Genomic DNA, 26332 nt, shown 5'->3' with positions numbered 1-26332 from the left:
GTCCATAACCAAAACAAATGTCCTTGTTTTGATTATGGCCTGCCTCTACTAAACGCCCAGATCACCACTACGTCTACAAATACACCCCCACGACGTCTACACTTTTTGGCCATAATGAACCAAAAAAATGCCTAAGCCCCAAACGTCCAACAGAAGGGCTTTTAGGTGAAGGAGGAGCCAGTCCTTCGCCTAAAAGCTGGATTCTGTAACCGGTGTCTGTCAAAAACAACACCGGTTACAGAATTCCCCCCCCCCCACACAACGATCCAGGCAGGAGGGTGCCCAAGCCCTCCTACCATGTCGAACCGTGAACCCCCCTCCCCCCCCCGACAACATTTGGGCAAGAGGGAGCCCAAGCCCTCTTGCCTCGGCTATCGTGCCCCCCCTGACTCGATATGGCCAGGAGGGAGCCCAAACCCTCCTGGCCTCTGCGACCCCTCTCCGACAGGAACGGGTCAGGAGAGAGCCCAAGCTCTCCTGGCCCCGGCGACCCTCCCGACAGGATTGGGCCAGGAGGGAGCCCAAGCCCTCCTGGCCCCGGCGACCCCCTACTCCCCACCCCCCACTACAATACGGGCAGGAGGGATCCCAGGCCCTCCTGCCCTCGACACAACCCCCCTCCCCCCAATGACTGTCTCCCCAGAACCCTGATCGGCCCCCCCCGCCGACCCGCGACCCCCCGGCCAACCCCATGACCCCCCACCCCCCTTCCTCATACCTTTCACGTTGTCCAGATGGATGGGTGCCAAGCCCGCCTGTCCGGCAGGCCAGCTGGGTCCAGAATGGGGCAGGATTGGCCCAGGCGACATAAACCCTGCCCACAGGTGCCAATAATCAAAACAGTCTTTCTTTACATCTAGCAAGGTGCTCCAGCCTCTGTACATTCAGAGCATGACATGGGCATGGCAGAGGTGTGTTATGGGCAGGCTTTGGGCAGTCTCAAGGGTGGGTTATACATGGACATCTTGCAGTGATAATCAAACATTTTGCAAGACATCCTGGACAGAACTTGTACGTTTGGAACTAGACCTGTTTTAGAAGGGTCCAAGTGCCACAAAGGTGCCCAAACTGAGCAGATGATCACTGCATGCATCAGGGTAAGAAAACCCCACACTCCCCCAGTGCTCACTGACACAATTCCACCATACATAGGTCAGAATACAAACACACATATCTGTCTCCAGAACATTAGCACCTGGTATAGGAAAGCCTAGTAGAGCTGCACACAGGTGTCTTAAGTAGTCTGGTGGGTGGGCCAGTGAACTATAGAGAGAAGTAGTAAATCCCATAAGCTACTTTAACCACTATATTAACCACAAACCCTACTCTACCACCATATAAGTGTCACCTGCAGCCATAAGGGCTATTCGTGATGTAGACAGGTGGGTTATGGTAGGTTTTGGGGGACTCACCATAACCTATATGGGAGTTCTGGTGAGATGTATATCTGGCACCCTTTATATGACGTTCACAGCAGTGCTCTCTAAGGTGCCCCACTGCTATGTTGCCCTGTCTGGGTGGCCAGTCCATTACACGACTGGCCCTTCCCACGTCCAAATGGTCTTGTTCTGGGCTTTTGGGATTTGGACAAAATTTTTGTTGAAAATGTGGTATAAAGATAGACGTCCTGGTGATCTGGGCATCCCAGTGGCCTGGATGCCCAGATAGTGGATTTAAAAAAAAAAAAAAAAAAAATTCTAGACATATAGTGGTTTGCCTTTTGAAAATAGGCATTTTTGAAAATAGGACTTAAAAGTATGTTTTGAAAATTCCCCTTCATGTCTCATTAAGTTTCCAGGTCTCTCAGCATATTTTAGACTACTATTTTTGATATTTTTTTGACATTTCTGATCAATTGTGCTGAAAAAAAGATTTATATGTATGGAAAGTATAAGGGAGCTGACAGCATAAACATGCCTTGCACCTGGTACATAAATGTATATATAATGCATGCACACACGCACATATTCACGCTTCTGATACAATAACATTCACCACCAGCTCTTGCCCAAGTTTTGCTGCAGATTAACCGTGCAGCTGCACACCCTCACTTTCTAGACTGGAATGCTCTTCTGAACTCATGCCAAGGTTTTGCAAACATTGGTACTCACTGCTTAGCACTGCCTTTCTGCGGCTAAAATACCATCTATCCAGGGCAAATATTGACTGTAGCTTTGCATTGCTTCACTGCTAATCTCAAGTGAATGAAAAACTCATCTGGAACCCAAACTAGCTTAAGGTGTAAAATGAGAGATTTTGTAAAGATTTTCTCAGATGGACAAATAGACAGTAGCCTCAATACAGTTACATCAAGCACACATCCTTAGGGGTCTTTATGCAGCTGCAGGACATGTTTAGTTGCATGGGACATTAGAAGGGTGCTACAGAATTGTATAACTCTGTTGACGTTACTGAAAGGAATGCTATTTTAAGTGTACAGTGAGTCAACCATTAACTTTATGGGGCTTGGTTTAAGCTGCACAGTAAAAGCACCTAAGTTGAAAGGACACCCATCTACTTGTAAGTATTACCACATCAATGTGACTATTAGGACTTTATGGCAAAGGGTTTCAATCCATTTGTGCCCTCTTAAGCTGCACTGAAATCTTGTTTGCAGGTCAGCCCTCCAAAAAAGCTTTAGGCAACATAGCTCTGCAGTGCCATTTTTCCAGTTAAATGGAGAAGTAGCCTAATGGTTAGTGCGGTGGGCTGAAAACCTGGGGAGCTGCGTTCCATTCCCATTGCAGCTCCTTTTGACCCTGCATAAGTCACTTAATCCTCCTTTGCCCCAGGTACAAAAGCTTAGAAGACTGTGTATTCATGAGAAATTTGTATCCAATGGAGGTCCTGGGGTGCCACCAGGACCAGGTTTGGGAACCACTGCACTAAAGACAGAGAAAGTACCTGCTGATCAATGTATGCCAGGGGTCTCAAAGTCCCTCCTTGAAGGCCGCAATCCAGTCGGGTTTTCAGGATTTCCACAATGAATATGCATGAGATCGATGTGCATGCACTGCTTTCAATGCATAGTCATCGGGGAAATCCTGAAAACCCGACTGGATCGCGGCCCTCAAGGAGGGACTTTAAGATCCCTGATGCAAACTACTTTGCTTATACCAGAGAAGCAGTTCTCAACCCAGTTCTCAGGACACACTAAGCCAACCAGGTTTTCCAGATATCCACAATGAATATTCATGTGAATTTGCATCCAATGGAGGTCTTGGGAGATACATGACATGGTATATAAACCTAGAGCAAAAGCAGTTTCTAGATTTTGGTGGGCTAACTCATCACACCAGCACAAGCCCTGTTCTAAAGCAGTGGTTCTCAATCTAGTCCTTGGTCAAGACACACACAACTTTTCAAGATAACCACAATGACTTTGCATGACTTAGATTTTCATACAATGGAGGTAGTGTATCCAAATTTATCTCATGCATATTCATTGTGGTTATTCTGAAATTCTGACTGTGTCCCAAGGATTGAGTTGAGAACCCCTGTGATAGAGGGATTGGGTTCAGTTTGGTACCATGTGTTCAGTAAGGTGAGACTTCCAAAAGCATGTAAAGCCAAGCTCCTGGTGGTCCTGGAGAGGAATATGAGTGGCACCTGTTTCACAGGCAATCATACATTGCTATAAGGTGTGCCTTATGCAAGCTCAAGTGCTGTTTGCTTTCACCCTATGATGGCAATGTTTGTCATAATGCTTTGTATAAGCTTTTCCTGTTAGTTGAAATGATTTCAGGTAATAGGATCACTTGAAGTGATTTTTGCTTGTTCAGCAAAATAATTCATATTCTCAGTCAACGGCTATTTAACTCTCATCAACTCTTTTCTCCTTTCAGAAACAGCAATTTCATTAGCTTTTCAAAGGACTGATTGACACTCGAAAGCTTCTTATAAGAGTATATAGGTGGGTCTTGGGTGATATTTGGCACAGAATGTGAATATGTCAAAAATGACTTGTATTGAATATGTCAAAAACAGCAGCAGGTTGTATCTCTGGTGATAAGGTAACACCACAATTAGATCTTTCATTACACCACTATCATATACAGATGGTAGATAGTTTTAAGTATTTGGGAATTATAATTGATTGTCATTTGAATTTTGAAGAGCAGGTCTCATCTGTAGTTGCGAAAGGATTTGGGGCATTAAGACAACTTAGGGCTATTTGAGATTTTTTGGGATGAGAAATCATTACATTCTTTAATTCATGCTTTTGGACTATGGTAATTTGGTATATGCAGGAATAACAGCAGGGCAGCTGAAACGTTTACAAACAGTACAAAATGCTGCAATTTAGTTGTTAGGTCATGTAACTCCTTTATATGTGAAGTTCCATTGGTTACCAATGGAATTTAGAATTTAGAATTAGTTTAAGATTCTGATGTTGGCACATAGGACATTGTTTGAGTTACAGCTGTCATATGTTTCTAACCTAGTGTTGTTCTAAGCACCTAGGTGTTTATTGAGATCTTTAAATGAACTTAAAAGTTTTCTATTTATAGATGCCTTTAATGATTAATTTTTTTTTTTTTTCTCTTCGCATTCTTAATTTAATAGGTCAATTGTCTTCGTCTCCCTTCCTATTGTTTTTCCCCTGAATTGAAGATTTTAATTAATGATTTTAATACTGAATGTAACCATTAAATAACTTTCCTTTTGTCTCACTATAATTTGTAGAAATACCCTCTAAATGTACTGTAATATATGTATTTAAGATAATCGTTTGTTTTATTTAATAATTGTAAGTATGTTACCAAAAATTTTTATTTATCTGTACATCGCCTTGAATTTTGAAAAGGCGATAAATCAAAATACTTAATAAACTTGGAAACTTGGAAACTTGGAATAGAGTAGCTGTTCCCCATATCTCGAAGGCTCATCTGGCCTCGACTAGAAATGGTGCATTTTTTTAAATTTAGGGCTCCTTTTACAAAGCTGTGCTAGCGGTTTAACGCGCGTAATAGCGTGCGCTAAACTGACAGCCACGCTAGCCGCTACCGCCTCCTCTTGAGCAGGCGGTAGTTTTTCAGCCAGCGCAGGGGTTAGCACGTGATGAAAAGTCGCGCGTGTTAAACCCATTAACGCAAGAATTTACCAGTAGAGATAAGAAAGGATGAATCATTTCAAATTTTTAAAAGACATCTAAAGGCACATTTTAAGTTGAGTAATTGAATCTGGGACTGCAGTCTGCATTAATTTGTATTAATTTATATTTATATAATTTGATATTTTTTATATATTAATTTTAGTTGTAATATGATAATATGTCTTAGAAATATTAATTCTTTTCTATTTTTAATGGAGTTCTTTTCACAAATTTGATTGAGTTGTGATGTAAACCGCTTTGATCCTTTTTTGGCTGCATAAGTGGTATATAAAGATTTTAATAAACATAAACTTGGCAGTCTGAGGTCTCAGTTTACCATGCATGTCTCTGAGCCTCACTACTACTTAACTGGTGGACATGCAGCCATGATCATTGTTTTGAAGCCTATTCACCAGGTACATAAGAATAGCCTTACCGGGTCAGACTAATGGTCCATCTAGTCCAAGTATCCTTTTTTCACAGTGGACAATCCAAGGCACAAGTACCTGGCAAACACTCAAGCAGCAGCAAGATAACAAGATATCCGTACGGACTTCTACTCCAAAATTTGTGGATTGTACACCCTTCAGAATGATGTGTGCGTGCGATCATATTGCTTCATACCACAAGGAAGAGCTCCAAAGTTTTTCTCCCATTGCATCCACAGAATTGCCCTTACAATTTAGGTCTTTTTCATCTTATCTGCTGCCTAAGACCATGCTAAAATGAGGCTGCAATACAAGCTTCCAAGTTTATTTAAATCTTTCTATCCCGCGCCAAGGGTGTACCTTTTCGGAGGCTTACAATCTATAAATGCTGGGTCAAGTGATGACGATAAGAACATAAGAATAGCCTTATTGGGTCAGACCAATGGTCCATCAAGCCCAGTAGTCCATTCTCACGGTGGCCAATCCAGGTCACTAGAACCTGGCCAAAACCCAAGGTGTAGCAATATCCCATGCTACTGATACAGGGCAAGCAGTGGCTTCCTCTGTGTCTTTCTCAATAACAGACTATGGACTTTTCCTCCAGGAACTTGTCCAAACCTTTCTTAAAACTAGCTACGCTATCCGCTCTTACCACATTGGTTTTAAAAGTATTTCCCTGTAACTTCATCGAGTGTCCCCTATTCTTTGTAATTTTTGACGGAGCGCAAAATCGATCCATTTCTACCCGTCCTACTCCACTCAGGATTTTGAAGACTTCAATCATATCTCCCCTCAGCCATCTCTTTTCCAAGCTGAAGATGAACCCAAAATTTTAAAAAAACAACGACACGAAAGTGAGGGTAAAAGGGTGAACTACAAATTTAGACAGGATAGAGGGTGGGAAAGAGCATCAAGGTAACTGCATTTTATGATAACACCTCCAATGCAGTTATATTGATCGTATGCATCTTGAAAAAGGAATGTTTTTAAATCAGTTTTAAATTTATCGATGTAAGTTTGAAGTCTTAGGGCTCCTTTTACGAAGGCGCGATAGCGGTTTAACGCAAGTGATAGCGTGCGCTAAACCGCCGGCCGCGCTAGCCGCTACCACCTCCTCTTGAGCAGGCGGTAATTTTTCGGCTAGCATGGGGGTTAGCGCGTGATTAAAAGTTGCATGCGCTAAAGCTGCCAACGCAGCTTTGTAAAAGGAGCCCTTAGTGTTGATAGTAGAGAATTCCAAAGTTGGGGACCTTTCACTGAAAAAGTGGCATTGCGAACATGTTCATGAACAGTTTTGTGATAAGAAGGAATTTTGAGACAGTTTTGATTGGCTGATCTTAGTGATCTTGAAGGTGCATAAGGGGGTGAGGAGTTGCATGTGGTAAGAGGGGTTCTCCTGTTTGTACTGTATTGAAAGTCAATAAAAGTATTTTGTAAGTATTTTATAAGTTAATTTTCTACTATACTTTTATAAATACTTTTAAACTTTCTTACCCTTCATTTGTATTTTCCTTGTATGTATCCTTTACTATACTTATTGTAGTTCTCTCTACTTCCCTTATGTATTGGTACGTCAGGTCCGTTTGTGTTGGTTTTAGTTAATAATTAAGACCCTGTTTTTAATTGTAAATCACTTTGAATTAATCATATTGCGATACATCAAAATTTTAACAAAACTTGAAACTTGAAACTTTTTTAAAAAAGGAGGGTGATTTGTTCAAACAAGTGTACTTAGCATTGGCTCAAAGAAAAAATGGACCATCTAATTAATTGAGATCCATTGCTGGATCATGAATGGTTCAATCACCCATAATGTGGATGACATATTGAAGCATTGTACCAATAACTCTAAAACCTTTGTTAGAGAGGCCCATCTCATAAAACATGTTATTTCAGTAATGAAGTACTCTGAATGGACCACAAAACTCAATCGTACTCACACTATGGTTCTAACGCTTTTTGCAATGGCGGGTTTTCAGTTTGGACAACACTGAATGCTCTATCACAGTAGTTCTTAAACCTGTCCTACTATCTAGTTTATAGGCAAATCTCACTCATGCATATTCATTAGGATGTTTTGAAAACCCGACTGGCTGGGGGTCCCCCAGGACAGGTTTAAGAACCACTGCTCTATCACATAATCATAGGTCCCAAGGTCAAGACAATCTCTGTTTATAAAAGTTATCAATTGCCTTTAAAAACATTAAAATCCTCTACCAGAACCTGACATGATCTGCATGTTTTGTTAACACTGCTTCAGGAGTCAGGAGTCCAAACTACTGGCTATACTTTCACCTTTTGCTTTCATCCTACATCAGGTGACAGACTGAGGGCGCCTTTTATCAAGTCGCGCTAGCGGGGTTAACGCACGCGACTTTTCATCACGCGTTAACCCCTTGCGCTGGCCTAAAACTACCGCCTGCTCAAGAGGAGGCAGTAGTGGCTAGCGTGGCCGGCGGTTTAGCATGCGGTATTACGCGCGTTAAACCGCTAGTGCGCCTTTGTAAAAGGAGTCCTGAATCTTGGAATCTATGATCACCCTATAGAGCACTCAACATTTTCTCAACTGGAAAATCCCATTGCATATGAGGTTCCACCTAGAAAAGATTTTGAATTTTACCCTTATTTTGGGGTACTCTATACTAGTGTTTCTCAACTTAGTCCTGGAGTACCCTCTTGCCAGTCAGGTTTTCTGGATATCCACAATGAATATGCATAAACTTGATTTACATACATCTGTCTCCATTATATGCAAAAAACATTGTCATGCATATTCATTGTGGATATCCAGAAAACCTGATTGGCAAGAGGTTACTCCAGGATTGAGTTGAGAAACTCTGCTCTATACTGATCATAAGGAATATGCATTATAAATAAATGATTCAAGTTCTTTTTTTTTATAGTGCTTAAAAATCATGCGTATGTTGGTACTGCAGTTATTAAAATACAGAGGTACCTTGGAATCCGAATGCCCCAGAACTCGAACGTTTTGGAATCCAAACTTTTTTTTGTAGCAAATTTTGTCTCGGAATCCGAACTCTGCTTTGGAATCCGAACGCCCTGCACATTGTATGTGTGTGTTTGTGCTCCACAATCTGAATGCTGCTTTGCAATATTTGTTAATATTTTACGTTAAAATCTGGTGTATTTCCTGTTAAAATTTGAGTTTGTGGGACCCAGGAACGGATTAATCCTGTTTCAACGGATTAATCAGTTTCAATGGGAAAAATTGTTTTGGAACTCGAACACTTTGGAACTCGAACGGGGTTCTGGAACGGATTAAGTTCCAATTCCAAGGCATCACTGTATTTGCTTTTGATATAAACAATGCCACTTCCATACCTGGATAACTTCAGGATATCCGTAGGTTGCAGCAAGGTGTAAAGCAGATTGCCCTTTATTATCTACTGCATGAACATCAGCTCCGGCTAAGATCAGATCACGCACGATGGCTGGTTGCCTGGCGGTAACGGCGACCAAGAGAGGGGTCTGAAAGCAGTACAAGAAAATCTGTTCTGCGTTAGCATTGAACAACAATAGCATGCTGCTTCATGGAGGAATCGAGATTTTGTGCCTTTTAAGGGGACATTCTGGAATTCACGAGACTGGTGCTCTCTGGGGGTGAATGATAGGAAACTGACTTTTCATGCAGGTAAATTGAGTGAGCCAGGTACCTGCTGACCATGCTCATTCACTGAAGATGGCCCTCAGAAACTCAAGCCTCAATAAATTGGTTACTTCTAAGTTGCCACTTCCCTCTTTCATTTCTTCTAAGTTGCCACTTCCCTCTTAGCTTCGAGCAGCGAAAAAAGATTTTCCCTCTGCAAGACTGTGTTCACTTTTTGAGAGACTGACACCCAACAGCATAAGACTTTTGCTCTTATCAGCCTTATCATTCGGCTTCCTGAAGAAGAATCAAAATGTGGCACGTTGGGGCCAAAGAAATAATATAAGATAAGTGCTTGCTACTTGTTATAAGATTTAACACAGCTTTATTAATACTGTATTTTTGGAAGAGATGCAATGATTGGGTGGTGAGGTTTTTGGGGGAATTTTATTCCCCTTTTTCCTCTATGTCTCTGAGCACAAATTCTTCCTATATGAAAAGTTTATTATAAACAGTGACAGTATATATTACATGCCTTTGGTAAGCGTGTTGTATATTATTTTGAATTTTGATTTTTCATGCTTCCAATATTGGGTTTTTTTCCTCTGTTTTTGGTTTTTGACTTAATTGCTTGTCATCAGCACTAATTAAGCTTTTTAAATAATTATGTTGGGTGCCTAAATGAGCTAGAGGCACCGATCTAGGCGGCTAACTTTTGGCGCATTTTATGGAATCTGGGCCTCACTGCCCACAAAATAGGTGTCAGTAAAAGTGCTGACATGCCAATTTTGTTTAATGGCTGTGCGCTAATAACTAAGGGGTCCTTTTACAAAGGCGCGGTAGCAGTTTAACGCGCAGAATACCGCGCGTTAAACCACCTGCCGCGCTAGTACCTAACGCCTCCATTGACGAGGCATTAGAATTTTAGGCTGCCGTGGGAGTTAGCGCGTGATGAAATGTCCGTCGCGCTAACCCCCATAGCGCGCCTTGATAAAAGGAGCCCTAATAGTTGATGTGGGCAGAGCATAGTTGTGGGTACTTCACCTTCTGACTTGAGGAACTTGTCGATTACTATTTGTCTATAATAGCTCTAGTTTCATTCAGTGCCACTGTTGTCTCTTTAGAGGCAGATTGTTTGCCTTACCTTGCCTTTGTGTTCCTTCACATCAAGTCTCCTCAGGTCTGCCATACGTTCTGCAGCTGCCAATGAAAATTCTCTCATACCTTTAGCAGCACATATGTGAAGAATTCTAAGACAGCAAAAGATATTGGTCATGGTATGCCCACTACAATCACTAGGATAATTATGGCTAGCAAGCACCACTTGTGTGACTTCATGTGTATGCAGCATACAGGACTGGGGGTTAGACATTTAGAGCTCCAGTACAGAAATTGGGGATGAGGTCCCAAAGCCCAACTGTAGGCTATGTGTTCTTCAGCTTGAGGAAGGCTTGGAACCCACTATAGCTTCTGTTGGGGGAAGGGGGCTGACTCCATGCAATTAACATGATATCAGTGCACTTAACACATATTAACTGCATTACAGATAGTATGGATTCAGTTAACACCATCTGTTGAGGTAGCATTTTATGGGCTGTGTTGACAGTTAATAAATGGTACTATAGTATCAACTTTTATGAAAAACTACTCCACTTGAATAGCTGCTCTGGCATAGCACAGAAATCAAAATTTAATGGAGCAAAAAGCCTCAGACGAGAAGAGAGCCATCACAGTAACTCAAAAAACCTCCAGAACGCTGTGGAAAACAACGAGGGTGAAATGACCACACAGATATCAATTGGGAGGGGCTACTAATAGGTGTCTGTTTGGTTGTTTTCCACAGCATTTTGGAGGGTTTTCGAGCCAGTGATATCTAAGGAGTAGAGCTACTTTGATTGGTCTCTTCACATCTGAGGCTTTTTTCTCCATTAAATTTTGATTTTCTATGCTATGTCAGAGCAGGTATTCAAGTGGAGTAGTTTTTCATAAAAGTTGAGTTTTCTTCCTCCATTCCTTTTGTTGAGAGTTGTACTATAGTATAAGTTACTATTTCTTAACTCCAAGGCACAGTCCACACTTATTCTTTGCCCCATTCCATGCTATTGCAGTTAATGTAGAAATTAGACCAAGCTGAATGTCAAGACACTGCATTAACTCTTGTGCACTAAGGGCCTGATTCTCTAAAGGATGTTGATCTTGGTGGCCACCTAAGAAGTGAATGCCAATCACATCTTAATCAAGCGTCGGCGTCCTTTAGAGAATCACATCTTTTTTATCTAACAGGCGCCTTAAATGTAGGCCAGCATTTTACAGCATTTACAGCATTTAGGGCATTGGTCTCGAGCCTACGGAAATGCATAGGGATGCTTAGAAATGCCCAAGGCCACTTCCGGTGGAAACTCTGCCCATGCTGGCCTTTGGCATCAGTACGTGTGCCTAGATGCCACCGTAACTGCAAGTCAGACCCCCTATAATGTAAGCATCCTTCGCGGCATGTATATTTTTAAAACATGCATCCGATTGGCTGGTGAGATGGCAGCTGGATGTCTATCACCACCTACAATTGGGACGCCATTTGTAGAATCAGCCCCTAACAGCATGTGCTAATTCCCCTGTTAACAGCTTAATAAATTTTAGCAAAAGACCCCCATATCTTTTCTATTAACTATTTCAAAAACTCTGTACATTTAATTGAGGTGTAGTTCAATTCTTTGGGGTCCATAAAGTCTTCCTCATGTGTAGATTAATTATACATTCACAGCTAATGAGCTGCTTACATAGGAGCCATATTATTAAGCTACAGTAAGTGCTAATGGTGTTTACTGCAGCTTAAAATTCCTTACCACGGGGTGCACTAAGGCGTGCCAAGGTAATTTTGGGATTTGCATGTGCTACCCACATGCAAAAGCCGGACACTATGGAAACAAGACAGAAAGAAGATTGACTCATTTGAGCTTTGGTGCTGGAGAAGGATTTTAGGTGTGCCGTGGGCCACCAGAAGAACTAACAAATTGAATCTGGAAGAGATCAAACCGGCTATGTCACTTGAAGCCCAGATGATGAAGTTACGATGGTCTTATTTTGGGCACACAGTCCTTCTCTTCCTTTATTTTATGTTCTTTTAAACCGTGCTGAGCTCCACATCCATGGAGATGATGTGGTATATAAACGTGAGGTTTAGTTTAGTTTAGAAGAGAAAAAATGGAATGGAAACTGGAATAAGCACAAACAACATCAACGTAGGTGCCATAAGGCGGTAAAAGGAGCCAAAAGAGACTACGAGGAAAAAATAGCCAAGGAGGCGAAAAACTTCAAGCCGTTCTTTCGATACATTAATGGGAAACGACCCACGAAGGAAGCGGTGGGGCCGTTGGATGACCATGGAATAAAGGGAGTACTAAAGGAAGATAAAGAAATCTCTGAAAAACTGAACACATTTTTTGCATCTGTATTTACTGAAGAGGATATATGCAACATACCGGAACCGAAACGAAGACGGGAAACTGACAGGGCTGATGGTCAGTCTAGAAGAAGTATACAGACAGATTGATAGGCTAAAGAGCTATAAATCTCCGGGACCGGATGGCATCCATCCAAGGGTCATCAAGGAACTGAAAGGGACTATAGCTGAATTGCTTCAACTAATAGCCAACCTGTCAATCAAATCGGGGAAGATTCTGGAAGACTGGAAGGTGGCAAATGTTACACCGATCTTCAAAAAGGGTTTGAGAGGAGATCTGGGAAACTACAGACCGGTGAGTCTGACCTCGGTACCGGGAAAGATGGTAGAAGCACTGATAAAGGACCGCATCATTAATCACCTTGACGGACGGTCTGATGAGGACCAGCCAGCACGGCTTCAGCAAAGGCAGATCTTGTCTGACGAACTTACTGCACTTCTTCGAGGGGGTAAACAGGCGGAAAGACAAGGGCGATCCAGTTGACATTGTTTATCTGGATTTTCACAAGGTGTTCGACAAGGTTCCACATGAACGACTACTTCGGAAGATTGCGAGTCATGGAATCAAGGGTGAAATACTCACGTGGATCAAAAACTGGCTGGAGCATAGGAAACAGAGAGTGGGGATAAATGGACAATACTCGGACTGGAAGAGCGTCACCAGTGGGGTGCCGTAGGGCTCGGTGCTTGGACCTGTGCTCTTCAATATCTTTATAAACGATCTGGAAATTGGTACGACGAGCGAGGTGATTAAATTTGCGGATGATACTAAGCTATTCAGAGTAGTGAAGACGCAGGAGGATTCCAAAGATCTGCAACGTGACATAAACATGCTTGAGAAATGGGCTGCGACATGGCAAATGAGGTTCAACGTGGATAAGTGTAAGGTGATGCATGTCGGTAACAAAAATTTCATGCACGAATACAGGATGTCCGGGGCTGTACTTGGAGAGACCTCCCAGGAAAGAGACTTGGGAGTTCTGATCGACATGTCGATGAAGCCGTCTATGCAATGTGTGGCGGTGGCGAAAAGGGTGTACAGAATGCTAGGAATGATTAAAAAGTGGATCACGAACAGATCAGAGAGGGTTATCATGCCACTGTACCGGGCCATGGTGCTCCCTCACCTGGAATACTGCGTCCAGCACTGGTCGCCGTACATGAAGAAGGACACAGTACTACTCGAAAGGGTCCAGAGAAGAGTGACTAAAATGGTTAAGGGACTGGAGGAGTTGCCGTACAGTGAGAGATTGAAGAAACTGGGCATTTCTCCCTTGAAAAGAGGAGACTGAGAGGGGACTTGATCGAAACGTTCAAAATACTGAAGGGAATAGACTTCTATATATATAAAATCGGAGGTATGTATGTGTGTATGTATGTGTGTGTGTATGTGCCGCGATCATGCAAAAACGGCTTGACCGATTTGAACGAAACTTGGTATGCAGATCCCTCACTACCTGGGATGATATGTTCTGGGGGTCTCGCGGCCCACCTGCACACGTGGGCGGAGCTACAAACATAAAATCAGATTTCACCCATTCATGTCAATGGAAAAAAATGTAAAAAGCTGCCATTCTCACAGTAATTCAAAAACGGCTTGACCGATTTGAACGAAACTTGGTATACAGATCCCTCACTACCTGGGGTGATATGTTCTGGGGGTATCGCGGCCCACCTGCACACGTGGGCGGAGCTACAAACAGAAAATCAGATTTCATCCATTCATGTCAATGGAAAATATGTAAAAAGCTGCCATTCTCACTGTAATTCAAAAACGGCTTGACCGATTTGAACGAAACTTGGTATGCAGATCCCTCACTACCTGGGGTGATATGTTCTGGGGGTCTCGCGGCCCACAACTCTATGTTGCTTGCTCAAGGGTGGGTTCACCCAAGAATTTATATGTTCTTGCTCCAGGAGGTGAAACTAAAATTGTTGTTTATAATCACGTTTTGCGTTAGTTGTATTGTATTCATTTTGTCAAATATTTCACATTATAATTTGAATATTGTACTTTTTATTAAGCTGTAAAAAAATAATTTCATTCACCACTATAAAGTATCTTTATTTGAATCCATTTACACTGTTATTGCTATAATTAAATACCCGTGCAACGCCGGGGCATCAGCTAGTAGTAGATAAAGACAGACTGTTCACCCTTTCTAAGGTAGGGAGAACGAAAGGGCACTCTCTAAAGTTGAAAGGGGATAGATTCCGTACAAACATAAGGAAATTCTTCTTCACCCAGAGAGAAAACTGGAACGCTCTTCTGGAATCTGTTATAAGGGAACTTCAGGGTTTCAAAACAAAGTTGGACAAGTTCCTGCTAAACTGGAATGTACGCAGGTGAGGCTGGACTCATTTAGAGCACTGGTCTTTGACCTGAGGGCCACCGCGTGAGCGGACTACTGGGCAGGATGGACCACTGGTCTGACCCAGCAGTGGCAATTCATATGTTCTTATCATTGGAGAAGGACATGACGCTGGAGGACCTTTCTGGACTAGCACAAAACCAATTTCTTTTTAGATCCGCAATTCATTAAGTCGCTAGGACTTGAACGTGAGTTGATGGCACCTAACAACAACAACAACCCATATGCTAAAAAATAAAATTTAATTTTTAGTGCTGGGGTGGAGAGTGGGCAAGTTCTTCACTTATTGGTTAGTGCAGCTACAATGTTGCTTGCTAACTGATTAGCACATGATTAGCATGGGAGCCCTTACTGCCTGCAAAATAGATGGCAATAGGTGCAAAATAGATGGCCACATGCTAACGTGAAAATTAGTGCAGTAAAATGACTTTAGCATGTGGGAATGACCCACTTAAGGATGTGCTAAGGCAGTGTGTCACAAACTTTTTAAGGTGTGGCACACTAATCTCGCAGCCACGGCTGGAAGGCACCCGGAAATGCATGGATATTGATGTGATGACATCATATCAATGTCCATGCATGCGCGGATGTCCTCCAGCCACGGCCCTGAGTCTCCTATTACCACTGGTGTGTGGGGGTGTGGGGGTGTTCTGCAGAAGGAGAGGTGAGGAGAAGGAACAGGCGCTGGAAAGGAGGAGAGACACTGCGCCGGCTGCGAGAGGCACATTCTATAAGCAGTCAGCTGGTGCCAGCACCTCTCCTCATCGCCAGCATCTCATGACACATCTGGAATCTGCCATGGCACACAGTTTACGATACACTGCGCTAAAGCCACTTTTTACTGCAGCTTAGTAATAGGGCCCCACCGTATGGCATGGGAGTCATTCATTAACTACAAGTTTGCATTAAGTCTCACAAAAGTTTAATCTTGCACTGAAATTAGCTATTTGCGAAGCCAATAGCTAAATTTTGCTTGCTAAAAGGGCAAACAATGGGCTTCTTTTACAAAGCCGTGGTAGAGGTTTCTACCATGGACCAGCGAGGTAAATGCTCTGATGCTCATAGGTGGGCCACGAGTTTGAGACCACTGTCTTTAGAGAACCAATATGGCTTGTAAAACTCAGACAAAGTAGCCTGCCTGTCCATCCTTAAGGCTTAAACTCAAACATTTAAAAAAAGTCTTCTAGACTTCCATTCCACCTCTCCCATTCTATTACAATCCCCCTTAACTTACCTTATTCTTATGGTCAAAATAGGAGAGGAATGATTGGCTAGTGCAATTCTGCAATATAGCACCGAAGTGTGTGTGGTGGGGGGGGGGGGGGGGGAAGAAGGCAGTATAAGAAGTTATTGAGGAGCATTCCTTCTCCATTTGGACCCCAGGGATCTTGTTAGATAAAGAGAGCTAAGGAGCTGCATAGAATAGAGGGAAGCCCAGGGGAGGGTGCCTTTTATAAAGTCAACTATGGAGGTTTAGGCAGCTGTGAGAGGGGTGGTACTGTCAGCCAGCCTATACAATGAGTTGCTATTAGTACTCAGTAAAATATTTTAGTTTGTGTGTCATTAAATAATTGTGCCCTTAATTATAACCAGAAATCAATTTCTTTCCAGCTATGTAACCTTATTTGCATTTTATCAGACCCTCAGTGGCACCACTCAGGACTCAAACATCTCATTGTCCTGAGCTCCGGAGGTGGAGATGTTGGGCTGTGTATAGTCTTTAGTGATGCTGGTGCTGGGTCAGTGTTTGTTTTAGTTGTTGCAGGCACCGAGGGCAGCGGCAGTAGAAGAATACAGCAAGGGATGGAGCCTTGAAAAAGCGATCTAGGCGAAACATGTCGGCTTTGACACCCCTAACTAATGCTGACATCTCGAGCCAAGAAGACTTAGCCACAATTTTAAGCTAAGTATTCATTTATAAATAGAAGAAAAGTTTAAAAAAACATATAGATATAAAAATTAAGCTCTATGAAGAATATCATAGGACCCAGTGACGAGCTGACACGTAAAGCTTAGGACAATGAGATGTTTGAGTCCTGAGTGGTGCCACTGAGGGTCTGATAAAATGCAAATAAGGTTGCTTAAATAGCTGGAAAGAAATTGATTTCTGGTTATAATTAAGAGTTATATGAAGTAAGCACCTTGATTTTAAAACAGTGCTTTTGTTTGATTAAATAATTGTGTGCATCAAGAAAGATGTGAACAAAATGAAAAAACCTTATCAATGAAACACAACCAAAAATGTACTTGCACAGCCCGATACAGAATGTTCTTTGGATAACTCATACATCAGTTCCCCCCCCCAAATATCACAGCCAGGAAAAATTCAGTTTTCTGAGACAGAATTAACAGTAATTCCTATTTACTTTGATGAAACACGATACACCACTGGACATGGTATTATTATTCCCAGTACAGATATTTCCCTGCAATAACACTGCAGCCATTTCTTTTCTATCAGCCCTCCCCCCAAAATTCCTCTATATTTATAATGAGGAAGTTTCTGCTTGTAAGGGCTCCTTTTACTAAGCTGCGATAGCGTTTTTAACGTGCACAGAATTTTAGCGCGCGCTAAACCCGCGCTACGTGGCTAGAACTAACGCCGGCTCAATGCTGGCGTTAGCATCTAGCACAGTGGTCTCAAACACGCGGCCCGGGGGCCACATGCGGCCCGCCAGGTACTATTTTGAGGCCCTCGGTATGTTTATCATAATCACAAAAGTAAAATAAAACAGTTTCTTGATCATATGTCTCTTTAGCTATAAATTACAATATTATTATTAAGACTTAGCCAAAAGGAAAGATTTATAAACTATAAAGAGTTTTACCCCATGCAAAATTGCCATTTCTTTAATAAGACATTAACTATTTTTTCTGAGGCCCTCCAAGTATCTACAAATCCAAAATGCGGCCCTGCAAAGGGTTTGAGTTTGAGACCACTGATCTAGGACATGGGACAATTTAGCGTGTGCTAAATGCACCCTAAAACCGCTATCGCAGCTTAGTAAAAGGAGCCCTAAATGTTTGCGTGCTTGTTGATGTAACGGAAGATGGGCTAAGAGACTTGCTACTGTCAAGGAGTGTTTCCCTTTCTTTATTAAGGGTAGCCCTTGAGATTAATTCTGAGAGGGAGAAGTTAAGTGTGCTGAGGAAGCCCAGGAGCTCTGGCTGGCTAGACCTGCCAAAGAGAGAGGATTCCCATAGGTCAGGGGTAGGCATTTCCGGTCCTCGAGAGCCAGAGCCAGATCAGGTTTTCAGGATATCCACAATAAACATGCATGAGATAGATTTGCATCTCAAGGAGGCAGTGCATGCAAATCCATCTCATATATATTCATTGCGGATATCCTGAAAACCTGACCTGGCTCCGGCTCTCGAGGACCGGAATTGCCTAGGTGATACTGATTAGTAGTTCAGACTTCCATTCTATCAGTCTTTGATTACTGTAACATAATATATTTAGGGACTCATAAAAAGATTTGTTACAAGTTGCGTTTAATACAAAATACGGCAGTCCGCTTGATCTTTGGTCTAAGAAAGTTTGATCATGCGAGTCCTTTTTAGCAAAAGTTACATTGGTTGCCTTTTGAGGCGAGAATTTTGTTTAAATTTGGATGTATCTGTTTTAAGGCATTATTTGGCTTAGTTCCTGAATATCTTTCCTCTCCGTTTAAAGTATACAATTCTAATAGGAATACTCAAAATAACAACATGTTTATGTATCCATCTTTAAAATCCGTTTGATATAAGAGATTTCATGAAAGAACGTTTGCTTTCCAGGCAGGGAAAATGAACGCTTGGTTGAGTCCTCTTATTCCCCTAGCCAAATCCTACTATTCTTTTTGGAAGGTATTAAAAACTAATTATTTGAAAAAACCTGTAGGATTTTTCAACTGTTTGTATGCATCACTGAGTGTACTGAGTGTTCTTCTTATGTAAACTGGGAGAGTCCAGTTGCCAGAGAGTTATCTTGTCTTCCTTTAGGAGGTGAGTAAAACAGAACTTGATGGCAAAAATGACTACAGGGCCTATCCAATATGCCCATCCATGCCAGCTAATATGCCAGCTAAAATCCTTTTCTTTCTCTCAGAGAACTTCTGCGCTTGTCAGTGGCATACTAAGGGGAGCGGGGCAAGGGGAGTGGTGTACACCGGACGACATGTTGGTGGGGCGCCGACACCCCTCCATCTCTCCGCCCCTGCCTCTTCCCATTCCTCCCCTCCACGTGCGCCCCCTTCCCTTCCCCCATACCTCTAGTTGAAGTTGTTGCTCACGGCAGTCAACAACGTGCTCTTTGCGACCCCCGTTGGCTCTCCCGCTGACATCACTTCCAGGCACTGTGCAAAGGAATTGACATCACAGGGAGAGCCGACGGGGTTGTGAGGAGAACGTTGTTGACTGCCGTGAGCAACATCTTCGACTAGAGGTACGGGGGAAGGGAAGAGGGGGTGCACGTCAGGCGAGATCAAAGGAGCAGGTGTGAGGGGGGCGGGTTGCTCCACAGTCCTGGGCGCCTCTCACCCTCACTATACCATTTTCTTGAATTTAGGTCCATTTCTCATTTCCACCATCTCTACTGAAAGACTATTCCATGCATCCACTAACCTCTTCATAAAGAAATATTTTCTTAAATTACTCCCGAGTCTATCCCCGTTCACCCTCATCCTATGACCCATTTTCCAGAGCTTCCTTTTATTTGACAAAGGCCTGCTTCCTCTGTATTTTTGGCTCAAGAAGTATTTCACTATCTCTCCTCTCCTGCTTTTCTTCCAAAGTATAATTATATAGATCTTTAAATGCTTTATGACAAAGACTGCTAAACATTTTAGTAGCCATCATCTGTACGGACTCCATGCTCTACAAATCATTTTGAGGATGTTATCTCCAGAATTATATTAAGTACTCCAAATGAGATCTCACTAGAGATTTGTGCTATCACCTCCTTTGTTGCTGGCCATTCCGCTCCCTTATGCACCCAAATGTCACTTCAGCTTTTGCAGTTCCATTTTACCTGTTTGGCCTCATTAAGATCACCAGTTGCAATCAACCCCAACTCTTCTTTCATATGATATATGTCCTAGCAACCAAAGCTGATTGTGCTCCTGATGCTGGCATTGATTGGCAAAACTTGTCGGGCAGCTACTTAAACAACTAAACGGTAAGATAACATTGCCACACTACTTTCAATGGCTGCTGTGTTAATAAATGTTGTTGCACAGCCACTGGCTAATTCAACTAGCTGTTTCTTTCTTCTGGAACTCTTATTTTGCCTTGGCCTTTCTGTGTCTCTTGTTTCTTTGGATAGAAACTGGAGCAACGGTTATTCAAGACCAGTTGTGTGTTTTTGATCAATGGTGTGAGATCGGTCAAATGTGTTCCAAAATAAAACACTTAAACAGCTGCAAGCAAAAACCTTTATTGATAAATGAGAGAGAATAACCCAGAAAGAAATTCACATACAAAACATTAAAAATGACAGATCAATGCTGTGAGATCTTACAGAGCGTGAAATGATATACACAGCTGATAATCGCCATAGTTTGAGCGCCAAATGTGAGGATGTGCCACGGCCATTTCTCCTGACTTATGGCTGCCCCACCAGTACAAGTGCTTCCCTGGGTTTGGCACCCCTCAGCTCCAGCACTTCTCCCCTCCCTGGTGCTCAGCTACTTACTTGGCTGATGGGTCCTCAACAGCTACGGCAACAGAGACAGCACTAAAAGTTGCCTCTCTCACTGGTGGGACCTTTCTTCTGCTGTGTCCTGCCCATAGGAAGTTGCATCAGCATGGCAGGACACAGCAGAGGATAGATCCCACTGGCCAGAGGCAGCCTTTAGCACTGAATCTGATGCTGTACCTGTGGAGGAACCAACGGGCGCGTAAATAGCTGAGTGCAGAGGTAGGGAAGTACCGGACCTCGACATGTGAAAGGGAGGGTTCAGCTGCAGGTGGCCCCTACCATTGGGCAACCTTGGGCATTTTGCCAGGCTTACTCAATGGAAGCTACCCCTCTCCTATCATGGCACTAAGTAGCCTATACAAAAATGGCGATTGTCACTATGTAGATTACAAATGCAGCTGGAAAAATCCTATGTAATTTCTTTGCTGGGTTTTTCTGCCACAGTAAGCCACTAAAGTGTCTCTCCAGTCTTAAACCTTTGGTTATTCAATGCATCTAGTAACTAGTTCCAATCAGTTTTGAACTACAAAAAAAAAAAAAAAGGCCTCCAGCATCAGGAAACGCCTTTGAAATGGGGCTGAGAAACAACTTCAAATGCTTGACAAGAGTGCTTAATGATTTCACAGCCTAAGGGCCTGTTTTACAAAGCCGCGCGGCAACAGCCCCGAAGCCCTTTAAATCTCTATGGGCTTCAGGGCTATGTAAAAGAGGCCCTAAATCTATAAAGAAAAACAATTTGAAGGATTCAAATCTTTAATTTTTTTTGTGAATAAATTGGATAAAGACTACATTTAGAGGGCAATTTTATAAACCAGTTTTCGTCTAAAGTGATGTTTTATGCGCCCAAATGTGCTTTTATAAAGGCCCCCTTTTATCAAGCCACATTAGGATTTTTTATCGCCAGTCGCTGCGGTAAAAGCTCTGAAACTCATAGGAATATGAGTGTCTGATCTTTTACCACAGCGGACATCAATTAAAAACCCTAACATGCCTAAAAGTAATTTCACTGCAAGTGGGTAATTACTTTCACAATAGGCAAGCTCAGGAGAAGAGTTAGGGTGGAGCAAGGATATAATTTTATTTCATAAAATATGTACCAACAGTATGGGCCTGATTCTTTAATCTGTGCCTAGGTTAAGCACCTCTAGGTGCTCTAATCACGGATGCTTAGTGATGCCTAACTACAATTTGCGTGCAACTTAATCGTTTTTTAATGAGTTAAACGGTGTGGTAATTGATCACGCCATTAAAAACTGCTTAATAAAATTAGTAATTTACCCCCCATCCTTTTTTCAAAATCGCAATAGCGGTTTTTAGCACAGGCCTCTGCTCCTCCTCCTCCCTTCTCCATCTCTGTAAATAATACTATCATGGTTCCAGTCTCCTCCCCTCGCAACCTTGGAGTCGTCTTCGATTTTGACCTCTCATGTTCTACGTATATCCAACAAGCTGCTAAAACCTGTCACTTCTATCTCTTCAGTATCACCAAAATTTGCCCCTTCCTCTCTGAGCACACTACCCGGACCCTTGTCCAAGCTCTTGTAACCTCACGCTTAGATTACTGCAATCTACTCCTAACTGGTATCCCTCAGTGTTGCCTCTCCCCTTTGCAATCTGTACAAAACTCTGCTGCACGGCGCATCTTCTACCAACCTCGCAACACTCATGTCACCCCTTTCCTTAAGTCACTTCACTGGCTCCCTATCCGCCATCGCATACAGTTCAAGATCTTATTGCTGACCTACAAGTGTGTTCATTCTGCTGCCCCTCAATATCTCTCCTCTCTTCTCTCTCCTTATACACCTCCCAGAGAACTCCGTTCCTCAGATAAGTCACTCTTAGCGTTACCCTTCTCCTCCACTGCCAATTCCAGACTTTGTTCCTTTCACCTAGCTGCCCCGTATGCCTGGAATAAATTACCCGAGTTTGTCCATCAAGCCCTTTCCCTTGTTTAAAAGAAGACTGAAAACCCACCTTTTTCATATAGCTTTCAATCCTTAACTCTACTCCTCTGCCCTCCAACCCAGCCAGCTGATTAACCGTTCCCTTTAACTGTATCCATGATATCTTGTTTGTCTGCCTTGCCTGTTTAGATTGTAAGCTCTTTTGAGCAGGGACTGTTTTCTTACTTTTTGTGACTCTGTACAGCACTGCGTACGTGTGGTAGTGCTATAAAAATAATTAATAGTAGTAGTAGTAGTGGTTAGATTGCGCTTAGATATCAGCGTGGCATCTAGTGATGCCTAGGTCAAGGCCTAATGATCCTATCTGAAAACTAGTGTTTAGGCATGGTTGATTTAGGCATTGCTAGGCATCTGAGGTAGGCACCGGTAAATTTAGGCCAGGTAAAACCTGGCCTAATATATTGACGCCTACCTCTAGGACACTTAGCAATGATTAAGGGCTCCTTTTATGAAGGTGCGCTAGGGTTTTTAGCACACACACAAAATTACCGCGCGCTATACCGAATGGTAGCCAAAAATCTACTGCCTTCTAAAAAGGAGGCGGTAGTGGCTAGCGCGCTCAGGAATTTAACGTGCACCATTGCGTGAGTTAAGGCCCTAGCGCGCCTTTGTAAAAGGAGCCCTAAGTCTGCTTAGGCGCAACTAGACATGATTCTATAGAAGGCGCCCTGCGGTTGATGGACAACGCGTCCAGCGGCGCCTACAAGTTAGGTGCTGCTATGCACCATTTATAGAATCAGGCCCCATGCGCATAAAGTATGGGCTAACATTTGCCTCTGCTCTTGAACAGGCATGATGTCCAAGACTTCAGTCTAGGCACTATTGCTCTTGGATATGTGCTAATATTTTATAAAGTCATACAGGCCCCTGCTTAATGTGTCTTTGAAAATAGTACCAAAATAGGCGTTATCCTGTTCAATTAACCTATGTGTCCTGTTATAAAATCAACCCCTTGTAGTCTTACAGATTGATTATGTAAACAGCGGTACAATTTTCCTAGATTATTTCACTCAAACCAGACTGTTATAATTGGACGCAAATCCTGGGCTTTGAGAAGCAGAAAAACCCAGAAAAAAATATTTTCAGATAATGGGGTATTATTAGCTATTTAAGACAACACACATTTGCAAACATGAAATATTTACTCTGTCTTCCAGATAATCTTTGACATCAACCAACCCTGGAAAATACCTAATCTGAACCACTGCTGACATCGAGTTTATCAGCAGCTCCTTCATTGGCTGACCTGCCATCAACTACGTAGAGGGTGACAGTGGTGTGTTAAGTGGGATGACGGTTCAAGAGTTCTCTACCTTTTTCGTGATATTTTCTATCTTTTTGTTTTAATCTTTAAAAATTAAAGTACATCTTCAAAACTTTGATGCATGTTTTTATCACACCCATTGTAAAGTAGTTGAAAAGAAATGCCGTGCTGTCCTGCTGATGTAAGATGAAATAAAAATAATCCACAAAATACAGTAGGTGCGGTGGGAGCTTGCATCTGGTCTGCAGAAGAAGAGACCCGCACAGCTATGTACTAAAATCTCCTTTAGCCTAATAAAGTTATCCTTCTCCTTACTCAGTTACAGTACTTTGAGGGTTTCTTTTCAACTACTTTTATTTTATGAACATGATATTGACCTGGGCCGAGAGGCAGAAAAATGGTAAAGAAAGAGGAGAGAGAACAGAAGGGTGGAAAGGACTGTGGAGAGATTCTAAATAAATTTAGACCAGAATTGTAGAGAGCGTCAATCATCTGCATCAACTAATTCCCTTCCCTTCACTTTCCTTTCCAGCCCAGTATGTGGAGGAAAAATCGGCCAAAAATCATTTGAGCCAGCTTGACCATCCTTGTTAAATAAGATAAAAGCCAAATTCAGTTTCAAAACCCCTCAATGGAGAGAGTGTTATTTAAAACATACGTATCATTATCCTCGTCCTCCTGGAGTAATTTTTCAATGGGAGTGCAGCTGATGACTCGTCTCGCCTCTTCCAGGTCTTGTGGTGCTAGCTCGGGTATGGAAATGGGGAGAGGCACAAATTGGGGTCCAGCCAGTGTGTTTGTGGGTGATGGGTACTGCAGGGTGGCCATGGGTAGTGTGGAGATTGGCTGAGCCCATGGAAAGTAAGTCAGAGGTGCTTGTTGGTCTGTGAGCTCCAATGGAGGCATTGGTCCAATAGAGGTGCTCCTCGGCTGCTGAACGAAGAAATGAAAATGTTTAGTAAACTCTGGGATAGACTAAACAGGTACCTCCATAGGTGAGCAGGAAACGCTATTGTTTAGTAATGATTATGGCATAATTATGCCGGTATTAATAACGCTCTATTGTACAGAAGCCGATGTTTTCTAAAACCTTTACAGAAGCTCATGCAAACCGCTCTGAATTGACTCCCCAGTCATTAGTAGCGGTATAGAAGCTCACAATAAACAACTAATGCGCCTGCGTATAAACACATATCATACTAATATCATGTACTATGTTCATACTAAATCCTATGGGAGAGGCCTTAGGCACCTGGGTCAATCAGAGCCTTAGGCTCCTCCGCATTGCATCTCAGGAAGGAGAAGTTCCTCTATTATGATGAGGCGGGTCTGCTGGCCAGAGGGAGTAGGCAGGGCAGGATTAATTTGTCGAGGGCCCCTAGGCACACAAGTACACTGGGCCCCCCTGCCCCGCCCCACCCCACCATGCGCCCAGGCGGAAACAGGAAGCTGCGTCAGAGGGAAACTTTGGGCAAGCATCACTGCTTGCACAATTACAGTTCCAGTTGCTTTTCTTACCCGTGTTGCTTGCTTGTTTTACTTTCCGTCGATGGGGTGGGAGGGGCTGCGTTGCCGATTGGGGTGGGGCCCGCACTGCCGATCGGGGGCGCCCGCATTGCTGATCAATGCTAGAGGGGCTCATCGCCGTTTGGAAAAAACAATGTTGATGCCCCCTTGACCATTTTGGGCCCTAGGCACATGCCTACTTGGCCTATTGGTTAATCCTGCCCTGGGAGTAGGCATCCCTCCTGCCAGCCTTCATCTTCAAGGTATGGGAAGGTGCGAGAGGACATCAGGGGGGCGGGAGACCCTGATGGCAGGAGGGGGTGGGCATCCCTCCTGCTGTCCTTCAGTTTAAAGTGTGGGGAGGAGTCTGTGGGGAGGTTGTTGGAGGGGTGGGGGGACCTGCAATAGTGGGAGGAGCTGAGTATCCCTCCTGCCATCCTTCAGTTTAAAGTGCAGAGGTTGTCGGGTGGGGGGACGGGACTCCCGGAGGTGGCTAGGAGTGGACATCACGGCTCTCCCTGCCAGCTAAGCCCTTCATGGCAGGGAAGCCTCAATCAGCTGAGCTGGCAGGGAGAGTAGCAGCTGTGGGCATGTTTTTGTTTGAGTTTTTTTTCTACTTTGACAGGAGGCAGTAGCTGTACATAGCAATTACTGTTCTGAGCAAATGCTAGGTATAGTTCCTCTCCTCTCCCCTTTTACCGGTAATTCTCCGCACAAATAGCATGCATATAATTTGCATGTATTATGCTGAGAATCGCCCATAAAATTAAAATTGCTCCCAATACATCGGCTTGCCAGATTTTACCAACAAGTTTTGAGAATCTTCCTCTTTGTTTGGAAGAACGTAAGGATCAAATTGGTGAATAAGGAATCTGTTCAGAAATTGTAGTAATGAAACATCAAAATGAGAACCTTATAATTAATCTGATGATGAATAGGAAGCCAGTGTCTGCTTA

General features: G+C 43.0%; 2 protein-coding genes across 3 annotated transcripts in view; both read right to left on the bottom strand.

Annotated features, from left to right (window-relative positions):
• The window catches only part of LOC117347597 (NF-kappa-B inhibitor delta-like), a 46633-nt gene extending 36227 nt beyond the window's left edge, over positions 1–10406 (bottom strand). The window contains exons 1-2 of the mRNA XM_033918714.1: positions 10275–10406; positions 8866–9012 (exon numbers count right to left, since the gene is read on the bottom strand). Coding sequence (XP_033774605.1) covers positions 8866–9012; positions 10275–10406 — 279 coding nt within the window. The remainder of the gene's footprint in view (positions 1–8865; positions 9013–10274) is intronic.
• A 12318-nt stretch (positions 10407–22724) lies between these two features.
• POU2AF1 (POU class 2 homeobox associating factor 1) overlaps positions 22725–26332 on the bottom strand; it is a 63254-nt gene continuing 59646 nt past the window's right edge. The window contains exon 5 of one of the 2 annotated variants that reach the window (XM_033919358.1): positions 22725–24800. In XM_033919358.1, coding sequence (XP_033775249.1) covers positions 24489–24800 — 312 coding nt within the window. In that variant the 3' untranslated portion in view covers positions 22725–24488. Of the gene's footprint in view, positions 24804–26332 lie in introns of both variants that reach the window. The other variant, XM_033919357.1, reaches the window with a different exon arrangement.

Source organism: Geotrypetes seraphini, chromosome 13 (genome assembly GCF_902459505.1).
Source record: "Geotrypetes seraphini chromosome 13, aGeoSer1.1, whole genome shotgun sequence".
NCBI classification, from domain to species: domain Eukaryota; kingdom Metazoa; phylum Chordata; class Amphibia; order Gymnophiona; family Dermophiidae; genus Geotrypetes; species Geotrypetes seraphini.
The sequence above is the reverse complement of the archived record's forward strand: the minus strand, read 5'-3'. Positions and strand labels throughout refer to the sequence as shown.